The sequence below is a fragment of the Podarcis tiliguerta genome, assembly GCF_965153285.1.
Source record: "Podarcis tiliguerta genome assembly, chromosome: 6".
In the NCBI taxonomy this organism is placed as follows: Eukaryota; Metazoa; Chordata; class Lepidosauria; order Squamata; family Lacertidae; genus Podarcis; species Podarcis tiliguerta.
The window spans coordinates 60,654,588-60,678,953 of record NC_139539.1 but is presented as its reverse complement, the minus strand read 5'-3'; the positions used below and the strand labels follow the sequence as shown (position 1 = coordinate 60,678,953).

Genomic DNA, 24,366 nt, shown 5'->3' with positions numbered 1-24,366 from the left:
CATGACGTGAAGGGCAGTTGCAGAAATAATGTAAATATACATAATTTGACTACTGCAGCAGGTACTGTAAACAGATAACAGGCTTTCTTTTTTTTTAAAAAAAAAGTGTAGAATGCAAAGCCACAAACACCCTTTTAAATAGATATTAATATCAAGGTAGCCTTACCACGTATGTGCCACTGTAAAACGTCGCCGTTGGCGGATGCTTTTATTCACCAGCAACTTTCTGAAAAAGCATGGAGAGTTCCTTGGAGAGCTGCGGGGGGAGATTTTTGGAGAGGTGGGTCTGTTCCCCGGCACTCTGGGAAGCTCGAGTTCCAAATGCATTTGTTCTTTGAAAGTCTTTATGTAAATCTCCGTCTCTGGAGCAGCAAGTTCCTTAGAAGAATCTTTTGCTGTCATAGCTTGGATGTTGTGCTAGCTTTCACCATTCAGAAAACACAACAATAGCACAGCCCAGAGACATTGCTGCAGATTCAAATGCTGATAAATCGAGAACCTCCGTGCCAGTCATTCAGCCAGCTGAGGTCTGAATGAAAAGGCTGCCTAAAGCAACAGCAGCATAATCGAAGAACAGATAAGTCAATCCCTTCAGAAGAGAGCTTGATCAGTCCTGGCTTTCCCTCTGAAAATGCGCCAGAGTGCTTTCTGTGTCAGTAGCCTCCTTGTGGATGTGGTTTGTCTGCAAGCTACATGGTGTGACACTCGCTGAATTCATTCAGCTGCATATACCAGCTCATGAAAAATGCATAAGGACTCCCCATCAGCCCTTTCCCACATTATGTTAGGTTTAAAATACCTGATCAACACAAACTTTGCCTCCCTCCTCCCATCTCTGAAAAATGACACAGATTATTTTCCTGTTTGTTACAGGATGGCTGTTTGAAATCCAGCATGTTTTATTTTGAACGGTTTTCATTCAGAATTATTTGCTCACAGCCCACACGGCAGTTGCTCCACCTACAACATGCTTATTGGTTCAACTTATTTTGACAAGTGGATGCAAGTTTGTCCTTCCTTATTCTATACATAAAGGGTGCCACGGCACTTTATCAGTCGGACTGCTTCAGAAGAGATCTTGTGCACACACCAAGAGCCTCCAGCTCATGATCTCCAAACAAAGGCAAGGATAGAATCGACCATATTATTAGCAGAATGTAAAAATAAAGATCGTCATCCAAAGGCTCTACAGTCAATAGACAGCAAATTAAAACATTTTTTAAACCCGCAAGGGATGGGGGGAAGCAAAAGCAAATAAATAGGTAGAGTTTTGCTCAATCTTACTTTCTATAAAAGTTTAAGAGCCTCCTGGGAAGTGGCAATCACTGCTATTGTGGAAAGCAAGAGCAGCAAGGTAAGATCACGCTCACTGTTGCTTTATGGTGAAATCGCACCTGAGCCCTAAACAAAAATGAGAGTTAAATAGTCACTATGAACTGTTTAGGAAGAAGGTGCTAATACCACTGCTTCTTAAATTATCTATTTATCTACGTATTTAAATACTGCTCTCTCATAAAACATTGGGGCAGTATACAGCAATACAGAACGAAATAAAATCTGGCAGAGGTAAGTTGAAAAGGCTACATAGCTTTAAAAATTATTAAAGGAGAACTTCAGACAGGTGAAAGTAAAAGCGAGTGCCCTGCCGATTCTGCAGCTTCTTAAATCTGGTATTTCTATTGCAATAGGAGCACACGTGGTAAGTTGATCGTCCTGGTCAACCTCATTCTCTTCTTTAGATCCTTTAGAGTTTAGACCCTTATCTATACCCATTCTATTCTACCTTTGATTCTATTAGCGAGCACAACGTTTTCTTGCAAAAGAAGCACCATAGGGCGCAGACAAGGTTGGGCGGGATGCTTGCTGTTCACACAGATTATTTCATTGTTTTTTACTTTCTATGCAGTTTGTGTTATTCTTGCCATAAATGCTTTCCTTGACTGATGTACACCTTCCTGTTGTGCACTTTTTAATTAAAACAACATTACAATCAGTGTTCTAATAACACTGCAGGAAGTTTCCCCTCCCCCTACACTGTGAAAGACAGGTTACTGAACATTACCATATCCGTAAAGGCCTGGTGTGTGTGTGTGTGTGTGTGTGTGTGTATGGATGTCACACCCTATCTTTCAACCATGCCATCCGGCTGTTGGTAGTTGCTACAAGAAGATCAAACCTATCCATTCTTAAGGAAATCAGCCCTGAGTGCTCACTGGAAGGACGGATCCTGAAGCTGAAGCTCCAATACTTTGGCCACCTCATGAGAAGAGAAGACTCCCTGGAAAAGACCCTGATGTTGGGAAAGATTGAGGGCACAAAGAGAAGGGGACGACAGAGGACGAGATGGTTGGACAGTGTTCTTGAAGCTACCAGCATGAGTTTGGGAGTTTGGCCAGGCTGCGGGAGGCAGTGGAAGACAGGAGTGCCTGGCGTGCTTTGGTCCATGGGGTCACAAAGAGTCGGACACGACTAAACAACAACAAAGCAAAAACTGTATGAAGTTTTTGCTCATACTTCACATAGTGTTATACGGACTTCACTCATTCACTCATTCCCAACAAAAACAAACTAGGCAGTGCTACAAATGATGCTACAACAGCTAGAGCCTGACAGAATATAGAGCAGCTCTCATAGTCAGTCACTGGAGGGAGTGTCTTAGATGTCGGTTCGATGGTGTCAGCAACTTTTCCTCTTGCTGATGGTCTCTATGACAGGAATGGCCTCCCACACTACAATTCCCATCAACCCTGCCCATTGGCTATGTTGGTTGGGGCTGATGGGATCTGGAGTCTAAGCGCAGATGGATGGCTATAAGTTCTCCACTCCTCTGTTCCCAAATACCTCCCACAAGGACAACCATGAGTAGCACTATTTGTATCTGTATCTGTATCTGTATCTGTATCTGTATCTGTATCTGTATCTAATTCCGTTCCCCTCCCCAAACATTACACTGTGTAAAAAAAAAAGAGAATTACATACTTTGTAATGAGAGCCATACTTCTCAGCCTATATTATAATAATGCTACATGTCAGGGAGTGCACATTAGTAACCACAAAAATTGTAAAATAAAAATAAATTTTTTTCAGACAGTTATTTAAATTTGAGTTCAATGAAGAAAATAAAAAATATGGAGGCAGCAGAAAACATGCAGAAGAAACATAAGTGGGCTTTCCTGAGCTGCCACTATTGTTGTATCTTTTCACCAGCAAACGGCTTCTCACAGGGGGTATCTTTTGCATTATCAATGCATTTTTTACACCAATGGAAAATGAGTAGCTTTTTAGCTTGTTGAAAATGCAATATATGGATCAATAGACAAACATTTACATTATTCTCTTCCTTCTGCCTCCACTGACAGCCAATGAAGGACAAATGTGCTAAATTTGAATAAAGCTGGGGGGGTGTAGTTATTTAATGTATTGTGCAATATTACAGGTTTTACACATAATACACATCTGACAAAAGAATAGTATTTTCAAACCAAGGCAAAATCCTGTACTATAAAATTCTTAGGTAAAGGTAAAGGGACCCCTGACCATTAGGTCCAGTCGCAAATGACTCTGGGGTTGCGGCGCTCATCTCGCTTTATTGGCCGAGGGAGCCGGTGTACAGCTTCTGGGTCATGTGGCCAGCATGCCTAAGCTGCTTCTGGAGAACCAGAGCAGCGCACGGAAACGCCATTTACCTTCCCACCGGAGCGGTACCTACTTGCACTTTGACGCGCTTTTGAACTGCTAGGTTGGCAGGAGCTGGGACCAAGCAACGGGAGCTCACCCATCGCGGGGATTTGAACCGGCAACCTTCTGATCGGCAAGCCCTAGGCTCTGTGGTTTAACCCACATTCTTAAGGCATGGTCAAATTCTGCATGACTGCCCTACATTCAGTCTAGACACAAAGGAGCAGTGTCCCAAATTCCTCACTACTGCCTCCAATGGGGGATTTTGCAAAGATGCCACCACTAATCACTACTAGTGGTATTTGAAAACAGATAAAATGACGACGAGACCTTCTTCAGCCACTACAATGAAGCCATCCATGAGTCACAGGAGATGCTCATTGCTCCCCTTCCAGCCCTTACTTAAACAATTAAAAAAAAACATTCCCCAAGGCTGCAGATTGATCATGCGGTGAGTCCTAGGATAGGAAGGGAGCTCCTTTCTTGGACATGTCTCCAGGCAACTCAGCTTAAAGGGCTGAGCAGGAAGCTGCCCCTCGCTCTCATTCACCCACCCCAGCCAATCTGCATTCCACACACACTGACTTTCTCCCATATATCTGAGCCAGACCAAGCAGGAAGCAATGCTTCCTCTTTCATTTTTGGTTTGCAAATAAGGGGTTAAACATGTGGCAGGGGAAGGGAGGAATTACTTATCTCAACCAACCTCCCCTTACATTTCACCTCTTCTTCCCAAACCACAGATGAGAGCAGTGTTGCCAAAAAAAAAAAAATTGCTTTGGGAGAATTTGGAAGATCTGCAGTAAGCGCCATGTCACAGGGTCTCAGATGTCGGGGGAGGAAGTAGAAGAACACAACTGGGAAGCTCAGAGGGTGTAAGAGAATCAGCTGAAGAAGACCATGCCCTCTCCAATGTTACTCACCACTGCTGGCAAAATAGGAAGAAGGGTAGCCCTTTTCAAAAGCTTTGGTTGGGAGGGCCAGCAGTTCACCAGTCCTACCTTAAAGTGTGGGGTGGGGAGGAGAGAGAGATTAATTGTATTTAGAGTGCTGAGGCTATAATACACACAAGATGTTCATTCCCACATATGAGCTACATCTCAGACATAGCAGAACTAGGATACCATTTCCACCAGGCTTCTGATCTATCCATTTAACTCTTACAATCAGTGTAATCTCATTTCAGGGCTGTGTTTCAATTTAGAAGCAAATACCTCATTTTGCATATCTTTCTGGCGCTTCTCTATATAGTGGTGACTGTCACGGTTTTTAGTTCCCTCAGTCGTTCAGATCATGTTGAAAAAGCTATTCTATTCCCAGCTTGTTACTTTTTCAGATATGGGCATTAAAGCTTGTATCGAGAGAAAAAACAAACACCTATGTCATAATGTGTGGGTTGGTGGCTTATCTGTTTTGCAGATAAGGAAAGCATTGCCATGCCTTGAAAAGGAACAAATTAATTAGGTTTACAACTATTAATGCTACTCAGCAGAAAGGCACCATGGTAAGGCCTTAATAATGCCACCTCCTAATTTTACTGATGAAAGAATCCATAAGGAAAAGAAAACAAGTAACTAGCTCATAAGACATTTTTTTCACAATGAAAGCAGAATACAGTGGTACCTCGGGTTAAGTACTTAATTCGTTCTGGAGGTCCGTACTTAACCTGAAACTGTTCTTAACCAGAAGCACCACTTTAGCTAATGGGGCCTCCTGCTGCTGCCGTGCTGCTGGAGCACGATTTCTGTTCTCATCCTGAAGCAAAGTTCTTAACCTGAAGCACTATTTCTGGGTTAGCAGAGTCTGTAACCTGAAGCGTATGTAACCTGAAGCTTATGTAACCCAAGGTACCACTGTAGTTTCTTCTTGCTCAGAAACTGGAATCTGTTTTAAAATAGTACTCAGATAATGGAGGCAGGAAAATGGTACCCTCTTCGGAGATGTTTCAGGAATATGATATTCTCAAATTCCTTTATAAATAGCATGAACCACATAGATTGAAATTAAAGGGTGGATCAGGACTGGCTTATTCACTTCTCCAAATGGTGCAACGCAGGTATCAGCAATTTAAAACCATAAAAATACACATGCATATTTTGTGAGGAAACATGCAGCCTGAGAAAAAATTTTTGGAGAAGATTTAATTTTGCAGATTAATGTGGAATGGAATGGAATTATAGGCAAAAGTAGGAATGCAAATCAGATTTGGACACATCCTGAATCACAAGTTGAAGTGAGATCCCTCATCAGTATTTTGGGTTTGTCAGAGGTGACATGGGATCTCTACAAGGAAGCACAAGTAGGAACAGAAACAAGTAGAAGCAGTTTGTAGCTCCTCTGTAATCCAAAAAAGAAATATAATAATAATAATAATAATAATAATAATAATAATAATAATAATAATTTATATATACCCAGAAATGTCTTCGGACAGTGCTGGCCCCCGGCCTCTTGAGTGAGATGGGCGCACAACCCTAGAGTCTGTCAAGACTGGCCCGTACGGGCAGGGGTACCTGTACCCTTTACCTTATGGGACGCGGGTGGCGCTGTGGGTAAAAGCCTCAGCGCCTAGGGGTGCCGATCTAAAGGTCGGCGGTTCGAATCCCCGTGGCGGGGTGCGCTCCCGTTGTTCGGTCCCAGCGCCTGCCAACCTAGCAGTTCGAAAGCACTCCTGGGTGCAAGTAGATAAATAGGGACCGCTTACTAGCGGGAAGGTAAATGGCGTTTCTGTGTGCGGCTCTGGCTCGCCAGAGCAGCGATGTCACGTTGGCCACGTGACCCGGAAATGTCTTCGGACAGCGCTGGCCCCCGGCCTCTTGAGTGAGATGGACGCACAACCCTAGAGTCTGTCAAGACTGGCCCGTACGGGCAGGGGTACCTTTACCCTTTACCCATCTGGGTGGCTTTACCCTTTACCCATCTGGGTGGCTTCCAACCAAATATTAAAATACAGTAATACATCAAACATTAAAAGCTTCCTAAATAGGGCTGCCTTCAGATGTCTTCTAAAAGTTTGGTAGTTGTTGTTCTCTTTGACATCTGGTGGGAGGGCATTCCACAGGGAGGGTGCCACTACCGAGAAGGCCTTCTGCCTGGTTCCCTGTAACTTGGCTTCTCGCAGGTAGGGAACCGCCAGAAGGCCCTCGGCACTGGACCTCAGTGTCCAGGCAGAATGATGTGGGTGGAGACAGTCCTTCAGATAAACAATACTGCAGAGAAGTATCTTCTGCAAGGAAAATAACATCTGTAGGCTTACCCTAATGCCAGGCTGAGATGATGGTGGAAGAGAGAGCAAACATCAGAGTGGAGAGGGGGTGCAGAGGAAGAGCCCAGGTGGGATGTTTTTACCAGTACTCCCCAATCCCAGTGCTTTGGGAAGAGGGGGGAGTTCTGCAAGAGTGAAACTTCTGTTCTAAGCTTATGCCAAGACGCTCCCCATCCCAGGATTGGCAGGGAGGGAGGGAGGATCTCCTTTGTACATGACAGCTCTAACTTATAATCAAAAGGAATTATTTTACATGGAAGGCAGATTCCCACCCTACACACACCCTACCTACTTTAAAGGTGCCTCACAAAAAGCCTCAGGACCTGCTTATTTACAATTTAGCAGGTCTATTGCCCAGTGGTACCTCTCTCTCATGTCTGCAATTTTCAGGCCGACTGCTCGCAAAACACTTCAGCTGTGTAAACACAACATTTTATCCTAGAACCAATGGATAAGGAAGATTTGGTTTTTTTCTCCCTAGTCTGCACACCATCTAGATCTATTGCACATTTCTCTCCCCTCCCCAACTGCTTCTTGAAAAACTGGTTTCACTCCCAAAAAAACAAAATCTTATTGTGAAACAGATGAAAAAGGATGTAAGCAGTCTTGATGATGGCAAATGTATGCGTATCTACACCTTCCTAATTACATTGTGGATGCCCATACACCAAGTCCGCAATGCCACCTCATTCTTCATTAACCAAGGGCATGTGAAGAAGGAAAAAGTCTGCATAACCTAATCAATGGGAGGGTTTTCAGGTATCCACTTCAACCCTTGTGGATGATAGAATAAATCTAGACTGAAAGAAGAATGTTGAGGACAAGCATGAACGATGCCAAATTTATGAAAACTACCTTTTTGTGCTGACAATTAATTAGTGTATACACAGCCTAGAATAAGTCCATTTTCATCCATCCTAAAAGTATAACAAGCTATCCTTGTGGGGGGAAACCACTGCAGTTATCCTTCTGATATTTCACAGGATTCACATCTTCAAAAGCAACTAGCAAATTTCACAATAAAATTTGATCCAATTAGATTTTCATATTTTGGTTATTATCTACATAGAATTATCAACAACTATGAATTCTACTTAAGATTCTCAACATTAAAAACTCTCTCACTATCTGCATAGTTATAAGTCAAAAGTATCATGCTATATTGGTGTGGCAGAGCACAACACTGAAGCATTTGTATGCCTTGCTGGGGAAAGATGGGAGGTTTCATTGACTCTTTACAACACTGATGGCAGAGTAATTGGGTGCTTCTCCCAGAAGGTACATTCCATGAAAGCACATTATTTGGATAAAATTAGTTACAAGGCTCCTCTTTCTGTCACTTAGGTCATTGTACCATCTAAAAGGGATTAGCAACAATGAGTCAAACCAAAAGAAAGGAAAACTTCATATAACAGCTGCTAGGAATTTTCTTAGCACAATGTTCTCTAAAAGCCAAAAGATAATGCTAACCCTGTCAACTAAAAAAAAAGGGTGATTTCAAACAAATTATAGATAAGATAACACTAGCTCCCCCACCTCACCCAAAACCAGAAAGGAAACTTTGGAAAATTCCATTCAAATGATGTTTCTATTTTGCAAAGCAATGCCAGCTTTTAGTACAAGCAATTGCTTGCAATGAACGCTGAGAGAAAATATGGCTGGAATTCAACCTGCACGGATTGGGTCCAGTATCTGGGCAGTCTTCAGCAAGTCAGCTCACACCCAGTGCTGTTCCACTTCTCAAAGGTCTATGGTGAAGATGAGAAAAACTGCGAGGCAGTTTGCAGAGTTATGATTATCATTACTGCCATCTTATACACTATCTGTTCTGTATAGGTGCTGCCTATAATTATGTTTATAGGTGGAGAACCTACCTGTGTAGGCAGGAGGAGCCCACGGACAGCATCTCTCTGTTCAGTAGATTTCTTCTGGGTATACAGTATGTGGAATAATATCTGCCTGCGGCGATAGCCAAAATTACATTTAGCTGCTGTTTACTTTCACTAGCCCAGCAGAGCCTCTGCAATTAAGGTTAAGTGAATCAGATTCTGTCCCTTCTAAGGCAGCATAAAAAATTGCCCTGCACTTCAATCAGTTTCTTGTTCAAACACTGGGATGACAACTAGAGTGTCTTGGGTATCATGGTAGACAATTATATATAGAAGGTTTTTTATTATTTCTGATGAAAAGGAAGATAAGCAGTTACCTGTGACAATCTAGCAATTGGGGAAAAACCTGATAAAGCAAACTTGAAACAAAGAAAATGCAAAGAAATCTCTGCATCCATCAGCTACAATATTATTCCTTAAAGGATGCCAGTATAAATCAGAGGGAGTATTAGTAGATGGAAATTACCAATGCAGAACTGTGCATGTATGGCTTGCTTGGCATTGAGGACATATCAAAAATATTTACCAAGTGAATGAAGAAAAACACGGTTTTCTCAGCTTGGAGCGTCATTATGTGCAATCAAGAGGAAAAGAAATATGCCGTAGTTAAATTTCAGAACTGTGTGTGCTGACACTACAGAAGTGAAACAGTACTAATTCCAGGAGGAGGATAAGGAGTAAGGCAGCTACAAATAATAATAATAATAATAATAATAATAATAATAATAATAATAATAATAATAATAAATTTTATTTATATCCCGCCCTCCCCAGCCGAAGCCGGGCTCAGGGCGGCTAACAACACTAAAATAGTGCAACATTATAAAACATTATAAAATTAATTAAAATCAAAATTGATGGCAACCATAAACTAAAGTTTTGTAAAGATTGCCAAAGGAGGGAGTCAGGCTGCACCCTGACCAAAGGCCTGGTGGAACAGCTCTGTCTTGCAGGCCCTGCGGAAAGATGTCAAGTCCTGCAGGGCCCTTGTCTCTTGTGACAGAGCGTTCCACCAGGTTGGAGCCGCAGCCGAAAAAGCCCTGGCTCTAGTTGAGGCCAGCCTAACCTCTCTGTGGCCTGGGACCTTCAAGATGTTTTTATTTGAGGACCGTAAGTTCCTCTGTGAGGCATACCAGGAGAGGCGGTCCCGTAGGTATGAGGGTCCTAGGCTGTATAGGGCTTTGAAGGTTAAAACCAGCACCTTAAACCTGATCCTGTACTCCACGGGGAGCCAGTGCAGCTGGTATAGCACCGGGTGAATGTGATCTCGCAGCGAAGACCCCGTAAGGAGTCTCGCTGCGGCATTCTGCACCCCCTGGAGTTTCTGGGTCAGTCTCAAGGGCAGCCCCACATAGAGCGAGTTACAATAATCCAGTCTGGAGGTGACTGTCGCGTGGATCACAGTGGCTAGGTCAGGGCGAGAGAGATAAGGAGCCAACTGCTTAGCTTGGCGGAGATGAAAAAATGCTGCCTTTGTTATAGCTGCAATCTGCGCCTCCATGGAGAGGGAGGTATCGAAGATTACACCCAAACTCTTAACGGACGGTGCTGGCACTAATTGCACTCCCGCAAGAGATGGGAGTTGCCTCCTCAATCCCATATCGTCCCGTCCCAGCCAGAGGACCTCTGTCTTCGAAGGATTTAACTTCAACCGGCTCCCACGTAACCATCCAGCCACAGCTTCCAAGCATCTGATTAATGTGTCTGGGGCCGAGTCAGGATGCTTCTGCAGTTATAAAGGCTTACTGCACACTTTAGAGACAACCTTCACAGAAGCATGTATAGTTGGCTGGCAGCCCATTCATTTCTTTGTAATCAGCAGAGTGTGGTAAATCATCCTGCATTATTTCACAAAGCTTTGCAAGTGTCTGTGCTGTCATATATGAGTACCTCACATAAACATGATGATCAACCCTTTTCTAAAATGTGCAGGATGTCAACCATGCTCTGCTACAATGCTCTGGGTCCAGGGAAGATAGAAATAACTAGGAGAGCCTTGTTAATTAGACAAAAAGTTGTACAACAAAATCTTTTTGGTGTACCTGAAATATTTCCTGTAGAATGTTTAATTCAGAGTAAGAAAAAGGGGTTGGTGCTGAGGATGGGGGGGGCGACTATGAGCAATATTATCCTGATGCAAATAGATTTGGGGTGAAGGAAGACTATTTGTAGAACAAGCGGAACCCATTTTCTTGTATTTTGTGAGAAAGAATTCTCCCACTCTCCTCATCCCACAGCTTGTTTGCAACATCTGCTACTTCACAGCTGAATGCTTCCAGAAGCCAGCCTCTGAAAAGCTCTTTTAAAAACAGGCAACATATTTTGAGGACCTTCCTCATCTTTTGCTTGACATTTCCAAGATGGTGGGCTAACCAAAAACTGCAGTACATGAATAGTTATAAACTGTATGATTCAGTGAAAACAAGGTTTGATTGCTCAAAAGGGAGAAATTATCAATCCATAAGAATGCAAATTATTATTCCCCACAGCAAACATTAGCCCACCACAGAACTGGGATTTCAAGTTGATTAAAGTACACATCCCACATAACTAATCCCACTCAAGTCTTTGAAGTGTCTCTGATGCCTGGACAAAACTTCAGATTTATTTTAACAACAATGAAGATGCATCACTCTTTTAGTGGACATCTTCTAAGAACAGGCTGTCGCAGAAAAGATGCATACCAAAAGAAAATCCATTTGTTCTATCTACTCCCTTCTAATGATAAACTGAAGTTACTTTTAATTAAAGGATGAGTCTTTTAGATTTCATGAATCATGAGAATGATCAATGCTCTGCCCCTTAGGCAGCTGCTGTATGAAGAGTCAGGAAACAGAAGTCAAAAATTAAGTTTTGAAGCAAGTCAGATACAGCTGAGTGGTAAAGATTCAGCTTGACCTGGAAAGCTTGATAGTCCTTCCAGGCCAGGGGGAACAAAATGACCAAGACATAAAAACATTGCAAGAATCCATCTGACCCCTAATCCTGGATTTAATTTACCCTTTTGTTTTGAGTAGAATTGCCATCCTTTACTGATTCCCTTTCTACAGAATATCCAGGCCACATCACTGTCAAATACTTGCATGTCTTTTCAGAGCTGATTTGTGGTGACTTTTTAGAATCTACAACACAACTGCAAAACCAGCCTGTACACTGTGGACAGGTAAAATGACAGACATGCATACCATTGCTTGGAGCAGTGCAAGAAGGGGTAGAAGAGAAAGGGACTGCGCAGTTAGCTGCTGGAGGAAACCAAAATGTTCAGTTTCATTTATACACAAGGTTCCACATGAGGAAAACTGGGAATCCTTAAGGGCTGAACCATGGCTACCCAGAAGCATGAATAGTGTTGGCACCATCTCCCCTTAACCACTACAATTTGCTGCTACTGAGGAAGGGAACAGCAGGGGCACAATGGCTAGAGATAATTTTTATTACATGGTTTTACAAAAGTATGCAAATAAATAAATGAGGATGAAAAATTGTGGGGATTGACAATCCTTAAACAACTGAGAGCAGGGGCTTAAAGAAAGCCAGTTCAGAAAAAGGAAAGGCAATTTTAGCTATATAAGGAGTGTTAAACTCCAACCACCAGGGAGACCATTGGTGATTAAAGGAAATAGTTCCAAATATACTTTCTAGAAAGTAGGGAGTTACTTCTAAGTAAAAAATGGCTTCCATCATTCCCGTTGTTGACAAGCATGGATCAGAGCTTCTGTTTTGTTATTTTGCATTAGTTGTTTGGGGTTTTAATTTTTAAAAAAACAACCCATGGTTATAAGTACAAATAATAAATAGGTAAACAGCAAATATGAATGCAATTTATTGACTGTAATGGTAAAAATGACAGTATATTATGTGCTGTATGGAACCAAGTTATAACTGCACTTCCAAATGGTTGCAGAATAGTAATACCTCAACTGCACTAAAAGGTCCATGTCACTCACACAGACCTTGTTTCTTGGCCCCAGCTATTTCTGACAACTGGAGAAAGTTGAATTTCCACCATCCACCAGAACTTCTCCCATTCTGACCTGAATGGAAGTTGATCATATACTGTAATTTCCATTGGTTGAAACAGGGAAGGATAGAAGACGTTTGCAGTGAATTACGCTCACCATGTTCAATTTAATATGGTTTTGACATAAAAATTATTCATGTGTGGATTCCTGTTTGTGGAATGATCTGAAGTAAATCAGTGCACACGTGATGGTATCCTTTTCTTTCCTCGGTGCTCCCCTTTGCAACCTTAGAATGGAGAAGGGGAGCCTGCAACTCTTGCAGAAAACCTTGAGCAAAGGACTCTGGATCCTTCCTCCTCTGGCCTAGTTCCTGCGGTCAGTCTTCCTACATGGTTTCATATTCCTTGCTCAGTTATCTCAGATAGCTAGCTTTACTTCTATGGTTGTGTATGCCAACCATTGTCATAACCAGCCACATGTCATCAAGTGACATATAAATTCCGGGTAGCTACCCAAAGGGATCCACTGTAGTTCTTGCCCATCACTTGCACTTAGAGGGGTTCCTTCGTGATATCAAGAAGTCCAGGCTTCTCCCTGGCTTCCTGTCATTTTACTTCCTTAAAAAAACAGAAGATGGAGAAGATAATGGGCTTAAATATATCTGGCATGCTGACATGGTGTGCCACAAAGTACACATGCACACCACTCCCCAACAAGCAACCTCAGGCCATGGAACAGAAACTAATACTAAATGCTATTATTGCACCAAGAATATTCTTCTGTATGGCAAAAGCATATGCATGTGGTGGTGTTGTGTGTGTCTGTAAATTACTATTTGAAGTATAAAGCAGGCAAGAGCTAATGTAATTGTAGCTGGTGTTCTCTCAATGAGAACTTCCTCAGCAAGTTTGAATCTAGTTGGTTTAGGATATTTATCAAAGAATATTTAACCGTCTGCTCTATTATTCATAATGGGTAATCACAGTTGGCAGGATGTGATGTGGGCTGCTTTGGGGATTCTCTTCTGAAGTGCACAGATGTATTTTTTACTAACGAATTCAAAATCCAAGCAAGCTTTCCACAGAGAAAAATATATACATGCAGACACACTTCAATAATTGGAGATTCTGATACAGCACTGGGGAGCAAGCAGAAAGCGGTTTGCATACATTGATGTGTCAATTTTGACTGCTGTTTCTATCCCTTAACTTGACCATTCCAAGCAACTCTCCTGTGATTGTCATCCAATAATGAGAAACAAATGAAACAGCAACTTTGACAGATACATATCCATTACGTATCTAAAGTGAAATAGTTCCTGCCACTAAACAGCTCTCAAGTGTTAGTGGCTTCTGATCACTATGACCACATGTGTGTTTCAACTAACATCCTAGAAGAAGCTGAACCACAAATACCCAATACAGTCTATTGTAATGTAGTTGAGTTTGTTGGGATAAATGTTCGGCAGTGGGCTTTTAGAAATGTTACTTGGGCCTTTACCGGCAGCTCAGGTAAGGCAGACAGATGAAGAATGGGCACCTGCTGCCATATATATATATATATATATATATATGACCAAATACTTCTGATATAGCAGCTTAAGTTATGCAGAACTCTTCTTCATGTAGAACAGAGTGTTGTCTAGCATTATCTTCAGCTGTACAATTCCAGATTATAGGAAGAGCAGATGAAGTACAGAACTGCTATGTACCTCCAGGCATCTATTACATAAAAGGCATAGAAGCACCCTACAGATTCATTTGGGGGAATGGGCTAAAAACTAGAAAGAAAGCCTAATGTTTGAGTCAAATACGGCTGCTAGAAAATCTGTCTGATTCATTATTTTTCAAAAGTATTCTATTCCTAATGTACTGGAAAGAGAAGCACATCAGGATTCCTTCATTTTCTGTTTAAATTCTGCTATATATAGTTCAAATGCATAAGTAGTGCAATGCAGCAATGCTTTTAGGCATCACCATCTCCTCCGCAGCCTTACATTCCTAAATTCTGCAAGCCTTAAATTCTGTTAGAACCATGATCAGACTTGCTGAAAGGGACCACTTGGAGACTGTTTGCAGTAAGAAGCTTCAAATAAAGATTCAAACTAAAATTACACGCTTGTAATGACAGAATCCAGATGGAAGCTGAAAACAGGAATATAGATAGGGCATGTAGGGCCATAGGCCTTAAAAATAAAAAGCAATGTAAGGAAGGTAGAGCTAGACCATAAAATGAAGCGCAACTGAAAATAAGATATTTTAAGTGTTTAGATTTGAAAGTATATTTTGAAATGAGAATGTGGGGGAAAAATATCAGTCAAGTCAGTGGCATTTGACGATGTTCATATGATGGTAGCTGAAATTTCTGGCCATAGCTATTTGAGGGGGAGACAGAGGACAAGCCATCTCAATAATTAACTAGTGTTTGAGGGTGGCTGCCTGCTAGATTAGGAATACAAAAAGACTAAACCCAGGCTAGACACAAGTTATGGCTGGGAGGTAGACAGGGCTGGAGTTCCAAAAGAAGTTGAAATACCCATCATTAATGTCATTAGCCTGCATTTATCTGACCAAATGTGCATCTAGGGCCTCTCCAGGACTTTATGCTATTTGTTGATATGCAGAGGGCAATTCTGAGTGACTAAGACATGGTTCAGACACAGCAATCTTGGGCTGATAAACTGTGGTATGTCTGATCCATGTTTCATATCCTGGTTTGTAAGCAGTGCTTAAACTATACTGCCGGCAGACAGCTCCATTGGTTAGGGTGTGGTGCTGATAACACCAAGGTCATAGGCTCGAACCCCATATGGGACAGCTGCATATTCCTGCATTGCAGGGGGTTGGACTAGATGACCCACAGAGTCCCTTCCAACTCTACAATTCTATGATCATGGGAAGCTGTTGTTTTAACAAGTCAGGCTAGGAAGAGGGGTAAGAAGAGAAGGAGAAGGGAGCATTTGGGCTCATGGACTTTTTCTTCAGGCCAAGATAATTGCATCTTAAATGAGGTGTAAAAGTTTTTTTGGGTTGTTTTTCAGTATTAATTGACTTCTTCCAGAATGCTAGGACTGTCCACATGTTTGCAACCTCGTGAATAGAACCAAATGGTTCAAATGTCCTGGAAAGCCTCTAAACACCAACATCAGGATAACCCCAGGAATAATTGGTGCAAGCTGTAAAAGGAGATCCTATATGCTTATCTGCTTGCTTGAGTCTTAGCTTTTGGTTTAGTAAGCTGGGAGAGGGAATGGCAGTGGGGAACGAGCCTCTAAACCAGGAGTGGTTAACTGGGTTATTGTTGCAGCTTTTCGTGTAAGTAACCCATACATGACTAGCCCCTCACAGACAAAGTCATAGTGCTTGCTGCTTCAGTGTCCGTCCTGAGGCAGTGGCCAGGAACCCTGCATTGCATTGCATTGATTATAGATCTCTATAATAAAGCTCTAGAACTAAACACTCTAGAATTTTGTGCATCTTTCTTTGGAATCCCTGCAACTAGGTTCTTTGGGGCATCAGTCAATCCTTCTCCCCAGTCTGTACTTGGTCCCACGGAACAGAACATCTCAAGAGTAGATAACTACTGATGTGTATTTTGTAATTTTTTTAAGAACTTAAAATTAGAAAAGGTACAAAGAGTGCATATCTCATATCCATGTAAACATATTTTGAGTCACAGCCACTAAAATAAATTATTTACATTTCAGGAGTGTTAGCCTTATTCTGCAAAAAACAAACAAAACAAAACAAAACAAAGATTTCCAATTGTGATTAAACATAGTAATTTTGCTAACTTGACCATTACTGCATATTCATACAATTTAGCATCCAATTCTAAAACAGTGGGAATTGATATTGTTTTTCATCATTAACATAAGATTGTCATGTAGCTATGACAAGATAGAAGATAATTTCCCACATACACTTTGGTATGAATATGTAGAAGATCATTTCTCATGGACACATTGCAAATTGATGGTATATATGCCAATGAAAGTGGCTAATACACAATCCCAACCCAAACAAGCCACAGTATGTTGGTTCACACAGATATAACCCTATTTTCTTGCATTTGACTATCATGGCTTAATTTATATGTTCTACTTCAACCAGTTTTTGGATGAGGATACAAGTTAATAAATACATGTTAGTGACTTCTCTGTAAATTGTTATATGCACCAGATGTTTTAGGCTCACAACAGTTCATTCCCTAGAAAACTATCCCATGATTCAAACTTGCAATGTTATAAAATGTTTCCACTGTCCTCATTTCAGCTCAAGAAACTTCATTTCTATCACATTCTTTTTTCCTCTCTTTTTAAAGCATTTCCCCTTAAATATGGTTATTACTATTTTAGGATTTTGTGGGCTGCATCTAAGCACTGGTTTTTTTCAGCAGCTCAATTCTTTTGCTAATTGGTCCTGCTGAAACAGCTCTCCCAGTTTTAGATACACTTTGAGCTGCCCCACTTTACTTTTGCTGGGAGTACATTACTGTCAGAGAATCATTAAAACATATTCTCTTCCACTGCTTGTGCAGCTACCTGTATCCAGAGCTTTCTGTATTTTCAGATACCCGCACTGCATCTTGGAATGATTTTCCGCAGCAATAACGAGCCTATTGCATACCCAAACAATAAATTTCATTGCCAACGAAGACATAGCTGCCTTTGTCCAAACAAGCAGAATCATCTATTCACATTTTAAACCACAACCTGTAGTAAATAATCCCACAAGTGTTTCATGTGATTATATAAGGGGGTTATCATCACGCTAAACTATAATAATCATACCATACTCATGCAGCTACCCTAAACAGAGAATATTCCTGCTGAGCTGAAAGATCCAAGATATTCATCTGTGACAGCAACAGATGAAAGCTAAATATAGACAGCCAAAACACTTCTCTGTATATTTTCAGTTAAAATGACTTTACTGATAAACCACAGACAGCACAAATTAACTCTTTGGCAATTAGTCTCTTGATATATGCTACAGTACCTGCAACATGCACTAGATTTAAGCACAGCTAAGAAATTCTGAAAAGAAAATGGCTGAAAACCAGGACTTAAGTCAATTTCTAAAGGACAGCCTTCCCAGGATCTTTAGTTGTTTTTGATTTCCATTAAAACAGGTAAAGGTAAAGGGACCCCTGACCATTAGGTCCAGTCATGGATGACTCTGGGGTTGCACCGCTCATTTCGCTTTATTGGCCGAGGGAGCCGGCGTACAACTTCCGGGTCATGTGGCCAGCATGACTAAACCGCCTCTGGCGAACCAGAGCAGCACACGGAAACGCCATTTACCTTCCCGCCAGACCGGTACCTATTTATCTACTTGCACTTTGATCCTCCTGTGATATTTTGGTTTCGCTCAATTTCTCATTTTTCCATTCTTAGTTCTCCACAATTCTACATCTGTCGGCACTTAAAAAAAAATTTCCACAAAAATTCATCAGCATTTTGCGAATTGCTCTCAATATACGTATCTTTGCAAGCAAATTTCCCGAATATAATGAGTTTTGTATGTTATTTTCACTAGTATATGCATTTTTATGAACACCTTTCTCTAATATACACATCTTGCTACATATGTGGTTGGAGAACTGCACTGGAAATTTAAAAATACGAGAATTTTAAAGGATAACTGCACTTTGGTTCACATATTCATTCAGAAGTGCAAGTCAGAAATTTTTGCATTGAAGTGTAAACTGAACCGAATTTCTCATTTCTTTATTGAACCTTACAATTTAGAAATGGGCTACCAAAATTCAGTTTAAGATGTATCTATGAAATGTATCATAGATATAATAAAAGCTTCTCTATTGTTTTCAATCACAATAAGACGCTAGTCTGAGTGGACAGGCAGATTTTTCCACTTCAAACTGCAATGTGCTCAAAAATGTGCAGATGAAAACTGACTATAATGGCTCTCACCTGTGGGCAGGACTTTTACATCCTTTCATCTTTATTTACCACCTTCCCACCTTTGTTTTAACTTACCTTGGCTCAAATAGTGGCTTAAGGTTTTGAATTCTCTTGATTATACTTTGTATGGGTATTCACAGTTAAAGACCAACAGTTGTGGGGAAACAACATGGATAATGTGAACAAAACTTATATTGCAAGCAAGCACAAGGCAGTATGTCCAATAGCCTGTCCTAATATTTGGCTGAGCCACAGATGCTAGATCTAACTCATTTATTTCCTGCCTGGCATTATTAAATTCAAGTTCTCTCTCGTCCAAGAAAATAATTCCTGTTTTGGTCTGTTGGCTTTACAAAAAGCACAGTCATGGCAAGAAATTTATCACAAATATTTATTCTGAACACTTTCATAGAATAGAAATATGTTATTGCGGTGAGCTATGCCAAGCTAAATAGCAGTAAACATGACCAAAAGGCATATAACCTTTCACTTCAATATGCAAGGAATACTTTCCCATTTTGTTGGCATATTTCCATAGTTCAGTGGACATGCCTTTCAGAATTTTTTTTTAAAGAAGGCATAAATGACAAGAGAGAGTAATTGTGTTCAACACCTATCAAGGTCTATGCTGAAACCAATAAGATTCCTAACCACTTGGGGCAAGGCTTCATGGTAATCTCCATTTTAAGAAAAGAAGCCCCCAAAGCACGCCGAAATATTTTTTCCTAGATGAAGTCTTCAAGTCTATATCCAGCTCTAAAACAATTCAACATTCACGATATCTACTTGGTTGTCAAGGAAACTTGCGATAATCATAGTAATTCTCTTTTCCAAACTAAGCTATCATTTATATTGTCCAGAAACAGTAGATTGTAATTAAAAACCATTTTCCTATGGAGTACATTAGATGTTACAAACAGCACATGATCTATTTTTTTCTTTTTAAGAAATGTCACCTTGTTCTAAAGAAAAACATGGCAGGCATTGAAGGACAAAATGGTGTGTGTGTGTGTGTGCAGATATGTGCAAAATGAAAAATAAGGTTCCCTGTCATCCAAAACCAGCCTTTTCCAACCTGCTTCCCTCCAGATATTTTGGACTACAACTTCCATCAGCCTTTGCTAGCATGTCCATGAGAAGGGCTTGATAGATCAGATGAGTGGCTCATATAATCGAGATTTCTCTTCCCACAACAGCAAAACCAGATGCCTATGGGAAGCCCAAATGCAGGACCTGAGCACAACAGCACTGTCCCCACCCTACATGCCCCAAACATCTGGAGGGAACCAGGTTGAGGAAAGCTTCTCTAAACCTTACCAAACAAGCATAGATCAAGACTAAAAGATTAACTAATCTGTATGGACTGAACTGGTATTAGGAAAGTATTTGTCAGTATTTAAAAACCTATGCTATATTTATATGGCAGGATATAAATGAGTTCCACACACCCCTGGCTTATATAACATAATGCTAATAGCCTTCTTAGGAGTTCAAATGTTGGTAAGCAGCTGACATAAATTCATACCTCAGGTTGAATGTGCTTCAGGTTGAGCGCTTTCGGGGTTGCGCTCCGCGGCAACCCAGAAGAAATGGACAGCATTACTTCCGGGTTTCGCAGCTCGCGCATGCGCAGACGCTCAAAATGACATCACATGCATGCGCGGAAGAGGCAAAACATGACGCGCAGATGCGCCGTCGCGTCTTACGTTCTATTCAGGATGCGAACGGGGCTCTGGAACGGATCCCGTTCGCATCCTGAGGTACCACTGTACTCTCTCCACTTTGTTCTTTATACTCCAGCATTTTGCTCATTTTAACCCACCCCTAACATTTTTTCATCACTGAATTCTGTTCCAACTTCTTCGATTTCTACAAAGAACTGGGGTAAGGAAGGAAGCTTTAACTACTGTTTAAATCCAGACCTCTTGTGTTTGCTTACTACAATTCTTGCACATGTAATAATTAGCCAAAGCTTGCTGCTGCTCATCCGTCATGTTCCATAGGCTAACCAGAAAAAGCAAGGTTAAAAACAACAACTTCTGCCCCATGAAGTCCTCGATTTTATATGGGCAAGTGTTGCACCTCTAACAGAGATTCTTGAAGTGAGAGGATCATAACAAGCTCAATCCTAACAAAAAATACCCACCGGGGAACCTTGCTGGCAGGAGGCAGCAGCAACAGGTAACCTTTCTTGCAATCTAATTCTAGAAAGCCAAAGCAACCTTTGTCTGGCTCTTTGAGAGGCTCCTAACCCTGGGTGACTAAATTATTTGGTTACTACCACAATACGTTTGGTCCCTTCTGCACTTCTATTAATTTAAAAAGCCAAATATGTGAACTCTTCTTTACTGGAATCATATCAGTTTCAATTCTAAACAGTACACAAAATGACCTTGAAACTTGGGGATTCCTTCAGATAATGCTGGATACAGGGAACTGCTGTGCAAGAAGTAAGTGTGGCCCAGTTCACTCTGCCAGTGTCAGGCAACCATGTGTTAGATGTTAGTTTTGCATAGCAGCGGGTATATGAAACCTGATACTTGTTGGGTCTGATAAATGGCCCTTGAAAATATGAAAAATGAGCACACAAACTGGGAGCAAACATTTTGAGTTCTGCTACATAGCATCTTTCCAAATGCTATCATTCATGTCTGGATGTCCTGGAGACAGGATAGGTATGGCCACTGAACAGCATGGGTGAAGCTCCTACACATGGACTCATTCCTGTTGGAGCTTTCTCTGAAGCAACCCCATATACCCAAACCAGATTCCTTGTTTTATTGAAAGTCAGGATTAATTATCTCCTAGTCCTTTGTTATTATTTATTTTGACAAACACAGTTTATTGCCTAACAGCAATGTATGACAGTAAATGAACCCACAAAAAATGCAAATGCCATTTTTTAAAATGAAATATTTTATGTTTAGCAACACTAAAAAAAATTATTGCAAATACCAAACTTCATCCAATTTTGGATTGACCCAGAATGCCAGATTAGGCCCTTATAAACTCCCTTTAGCAGAGAGTTACATACTTCCCAATAGAAGATCATCTCAATCTTTAATAATGTAAGAAATATTTTAAAATAAATAAATACCCTACTGCTATTCATCAAAAGGTTCCAGGGTGATGTACAAAACTATGAATCAAACTAATTCACACAACATAGAAAGACAATTTAAAACCAGCAAATAAATTTAACAAATACAGTAAGAGAAGAAGCAAAACAGAAAGAAACAAGCAGACAGCAGAGTAAGACAGAATTCCAAAAATTATCTAAGCTTCCCAAACAGGAAGCACCTGTTTTAAGCACCTTGTGTTTAAAAGCCTGTAATGTCATTGCCAGATGTGCTCCTTGGAAAGGGAATCCCAAAGTCATGACTTCAACCGGGTAGGGGTGGGGGTGGGGGTGAAACAACCCTCTCCATTAAGGAAAAACAATGTACATCTGCAAAAGAGGTAACTAAAGCAGGCCACTGCTGGTGATCTTAAGACCTTGGCAGACTGGTATAGGAAGAGGTACTCCTTTAGGTATTGAGCCCCAAGCCCTTTAAGACTTTACAGGTAAGCACCAGCATCTTCAACTGAAAACAGAATTCAAAGCTGAATGCAAAGGGTGAACTATATCTAAACTGTCCTGTACTTTTGAGGGAAGATACAGTAGATCAACTGGAGACTATCCAATGGTTGATAAGAGAGTTGTAGTTAAATTTCAGCACAGTAGCTTTTGAAGCAACCTTTTTTGCGAAAACAGTAGGGAGGTAAACTGACAGAAGCCTGACAGACTCCACAACGAAGAAGTTGCGGATGTAATTGAGAAGTGCAAGTATGGTCCACGGTGCCTAGTTAATGAGTGATAACTGGGGGAGTGAAAGTGAGGGAGGAGCCTCATAGAGTAATAGACTTATATTTTGTTAAGGTGAGAAACTCTGAAGCTCACTTCAGCATCTTATTAAAGAGGCAGGGACCCTGTATTATGTTTGATATACCATCTAAAGTGAGTTACCTAGCAGCACATGCATTCTTATTTAAAGTAACGGCAACTAAGTTAGCCATCTAGAATGAGATGTTGCTCCTTTCACACTGTTTTCTTTCATAGCCAATGCATAGAATATACATAGACTACCAATTCAAGCATAGGGAAATATATTTTGTTAGCTCCAATTTGTCTACATGAGAGAAATAAGTATATATGTTTTGCACAATTTGTAAAAAAAATATGTTTTGATAATGATAATACATAAATTCATGCAAGTGTACTGGTGACTAGAAGGTATTTTAATACCAACACATAACAGGATAAAAATTGACCTGCAGTATCAGATGTCACATGCCAGAAAGCTTGCCAGAATGATTAAAAACATGACTAATTGCCAAGAGATTTTCTGAAGATGTCAATGATTAATGAGTCACTTTGATGTAACTTTTTAAAAACCCAATCAATATAAAATGTGAATGCCAGTTCCAAGAAATGCTAATGTTGCAGACAATATGCACAAGAAAGATTTTCCACATTCTTTCCTTCAACATACTTGAGTATTTGGGGAGGGGGTGTTAAGGGAGGGGTAGCACCTCTTGTGGGGGACACACCATGCTCCTTCTGGAGTAGCTGGTCCAACATTGGCCCCTACCTTACACTCAGCTCTCACCTATGGCTCCTAGAAGCTGTCAGCAAGTGACAGTGGCCACACGCGGGAAATGGCTTCCACCAGCCTGTTAAACAAGGTGAGTGTAGCCAATTAAACAACTTAAAACACACAATATCCTGAGAGATCCCACCCATCCTGCTCACAACTTCTTTGAACTGTTGCCTTCGGGCAGAAGATATAGGACAATGAAAACACGAACCACACGTCTTCTGAATAGTTTCTATCCAAGAGCTCTGATTGCACTAAATAATGATCTCAGGGCCAGTTGTAAGAAATAGCAAGCAGGGAGTAGGAAGGAATGAGATAGGGTTTAGGTCATGTTATGCTTTTAATAGGTCATGTTATATTCTGGATTATGTATGTTTTATAGATTATGTCTGAATGGGATGAGAGTGTTGGAGGTACGTGCAAATGTGTATGTGAAGCCGGTCTTTGGGTGGGTGTTTGATTTTCGTTGTTGTGTATACTGTGTATATACGGACAATGACAATAAATTTCTATATCTATATCTATATCAATGGGTCTCAAACCCTCATCTGGCGGATTGAGTGGACAAGAACAACAATGGGTCCAACAGTCAAGAAGATAGTTACAGGGAAACGAGGGGCAGATGGGGCTTTTCAACCTGGGATGGTAGCCCATCTAGGAGAAGAAAAGCTCTGATCCTAAACATTCGCTGCCTTGAGGCTATACCCATTTCATGAGATAGGCTTTGGGAGTAAGCCCTGAGGAAAAATCTGTACCCAATGCCTTGAGGGACATCTTCAGGAGAAGAAAAGGCTAAGGTGTAAACCTTACACAAATCCTAAAACAGTTGCCTCCTTCTAGCAACTCCTGCAGCTTAGCTGGTGCCGAAGGTATTGCTCTGCTTTCCTTTGGACCACATCAGCCATGCCAAGAGAGGGGTCTTCTAATCTGGGCAGCCCAGGACTTCCATACACACTGCCCAGGCTTGTACCCTGAAGAGGTCACTTTGGTGCTGCTAATGCAGCAAAAA

The 24,366-nt window shown here is 41.0% G+C and overlaps 1 protein-coding gene across 4 annotated transcripts in view; it reads right to left on the bottom strand.

Annotated features, from left to right (window-relative positions):
* The window catches only part of PDE4B (phosphodiesterase 4B), a 244,211-nt gene that overhangs the window by 177,850 nt on the left and 41,995 nt on the right, over positions 1–24,366 (bottom strand). Inside the window, exon 1 of one of the 4 annotated variants that reach the window (XM_083448047.1) lies at positions 167–791. The exons of the other annotated variants lie outside the window; for them this stretch is intronic. Coding sequence (XP_083304173.1) covers positions 167–402 — 236 coding nt within the window. The 5' untranslated portion in view covers positions 403–791. Of the gene's footprint in view, positions 1–166; positions 792–24,366 lie in introns of those variants that run through there. 4 annotated transcript variants of the gene reach the window in all.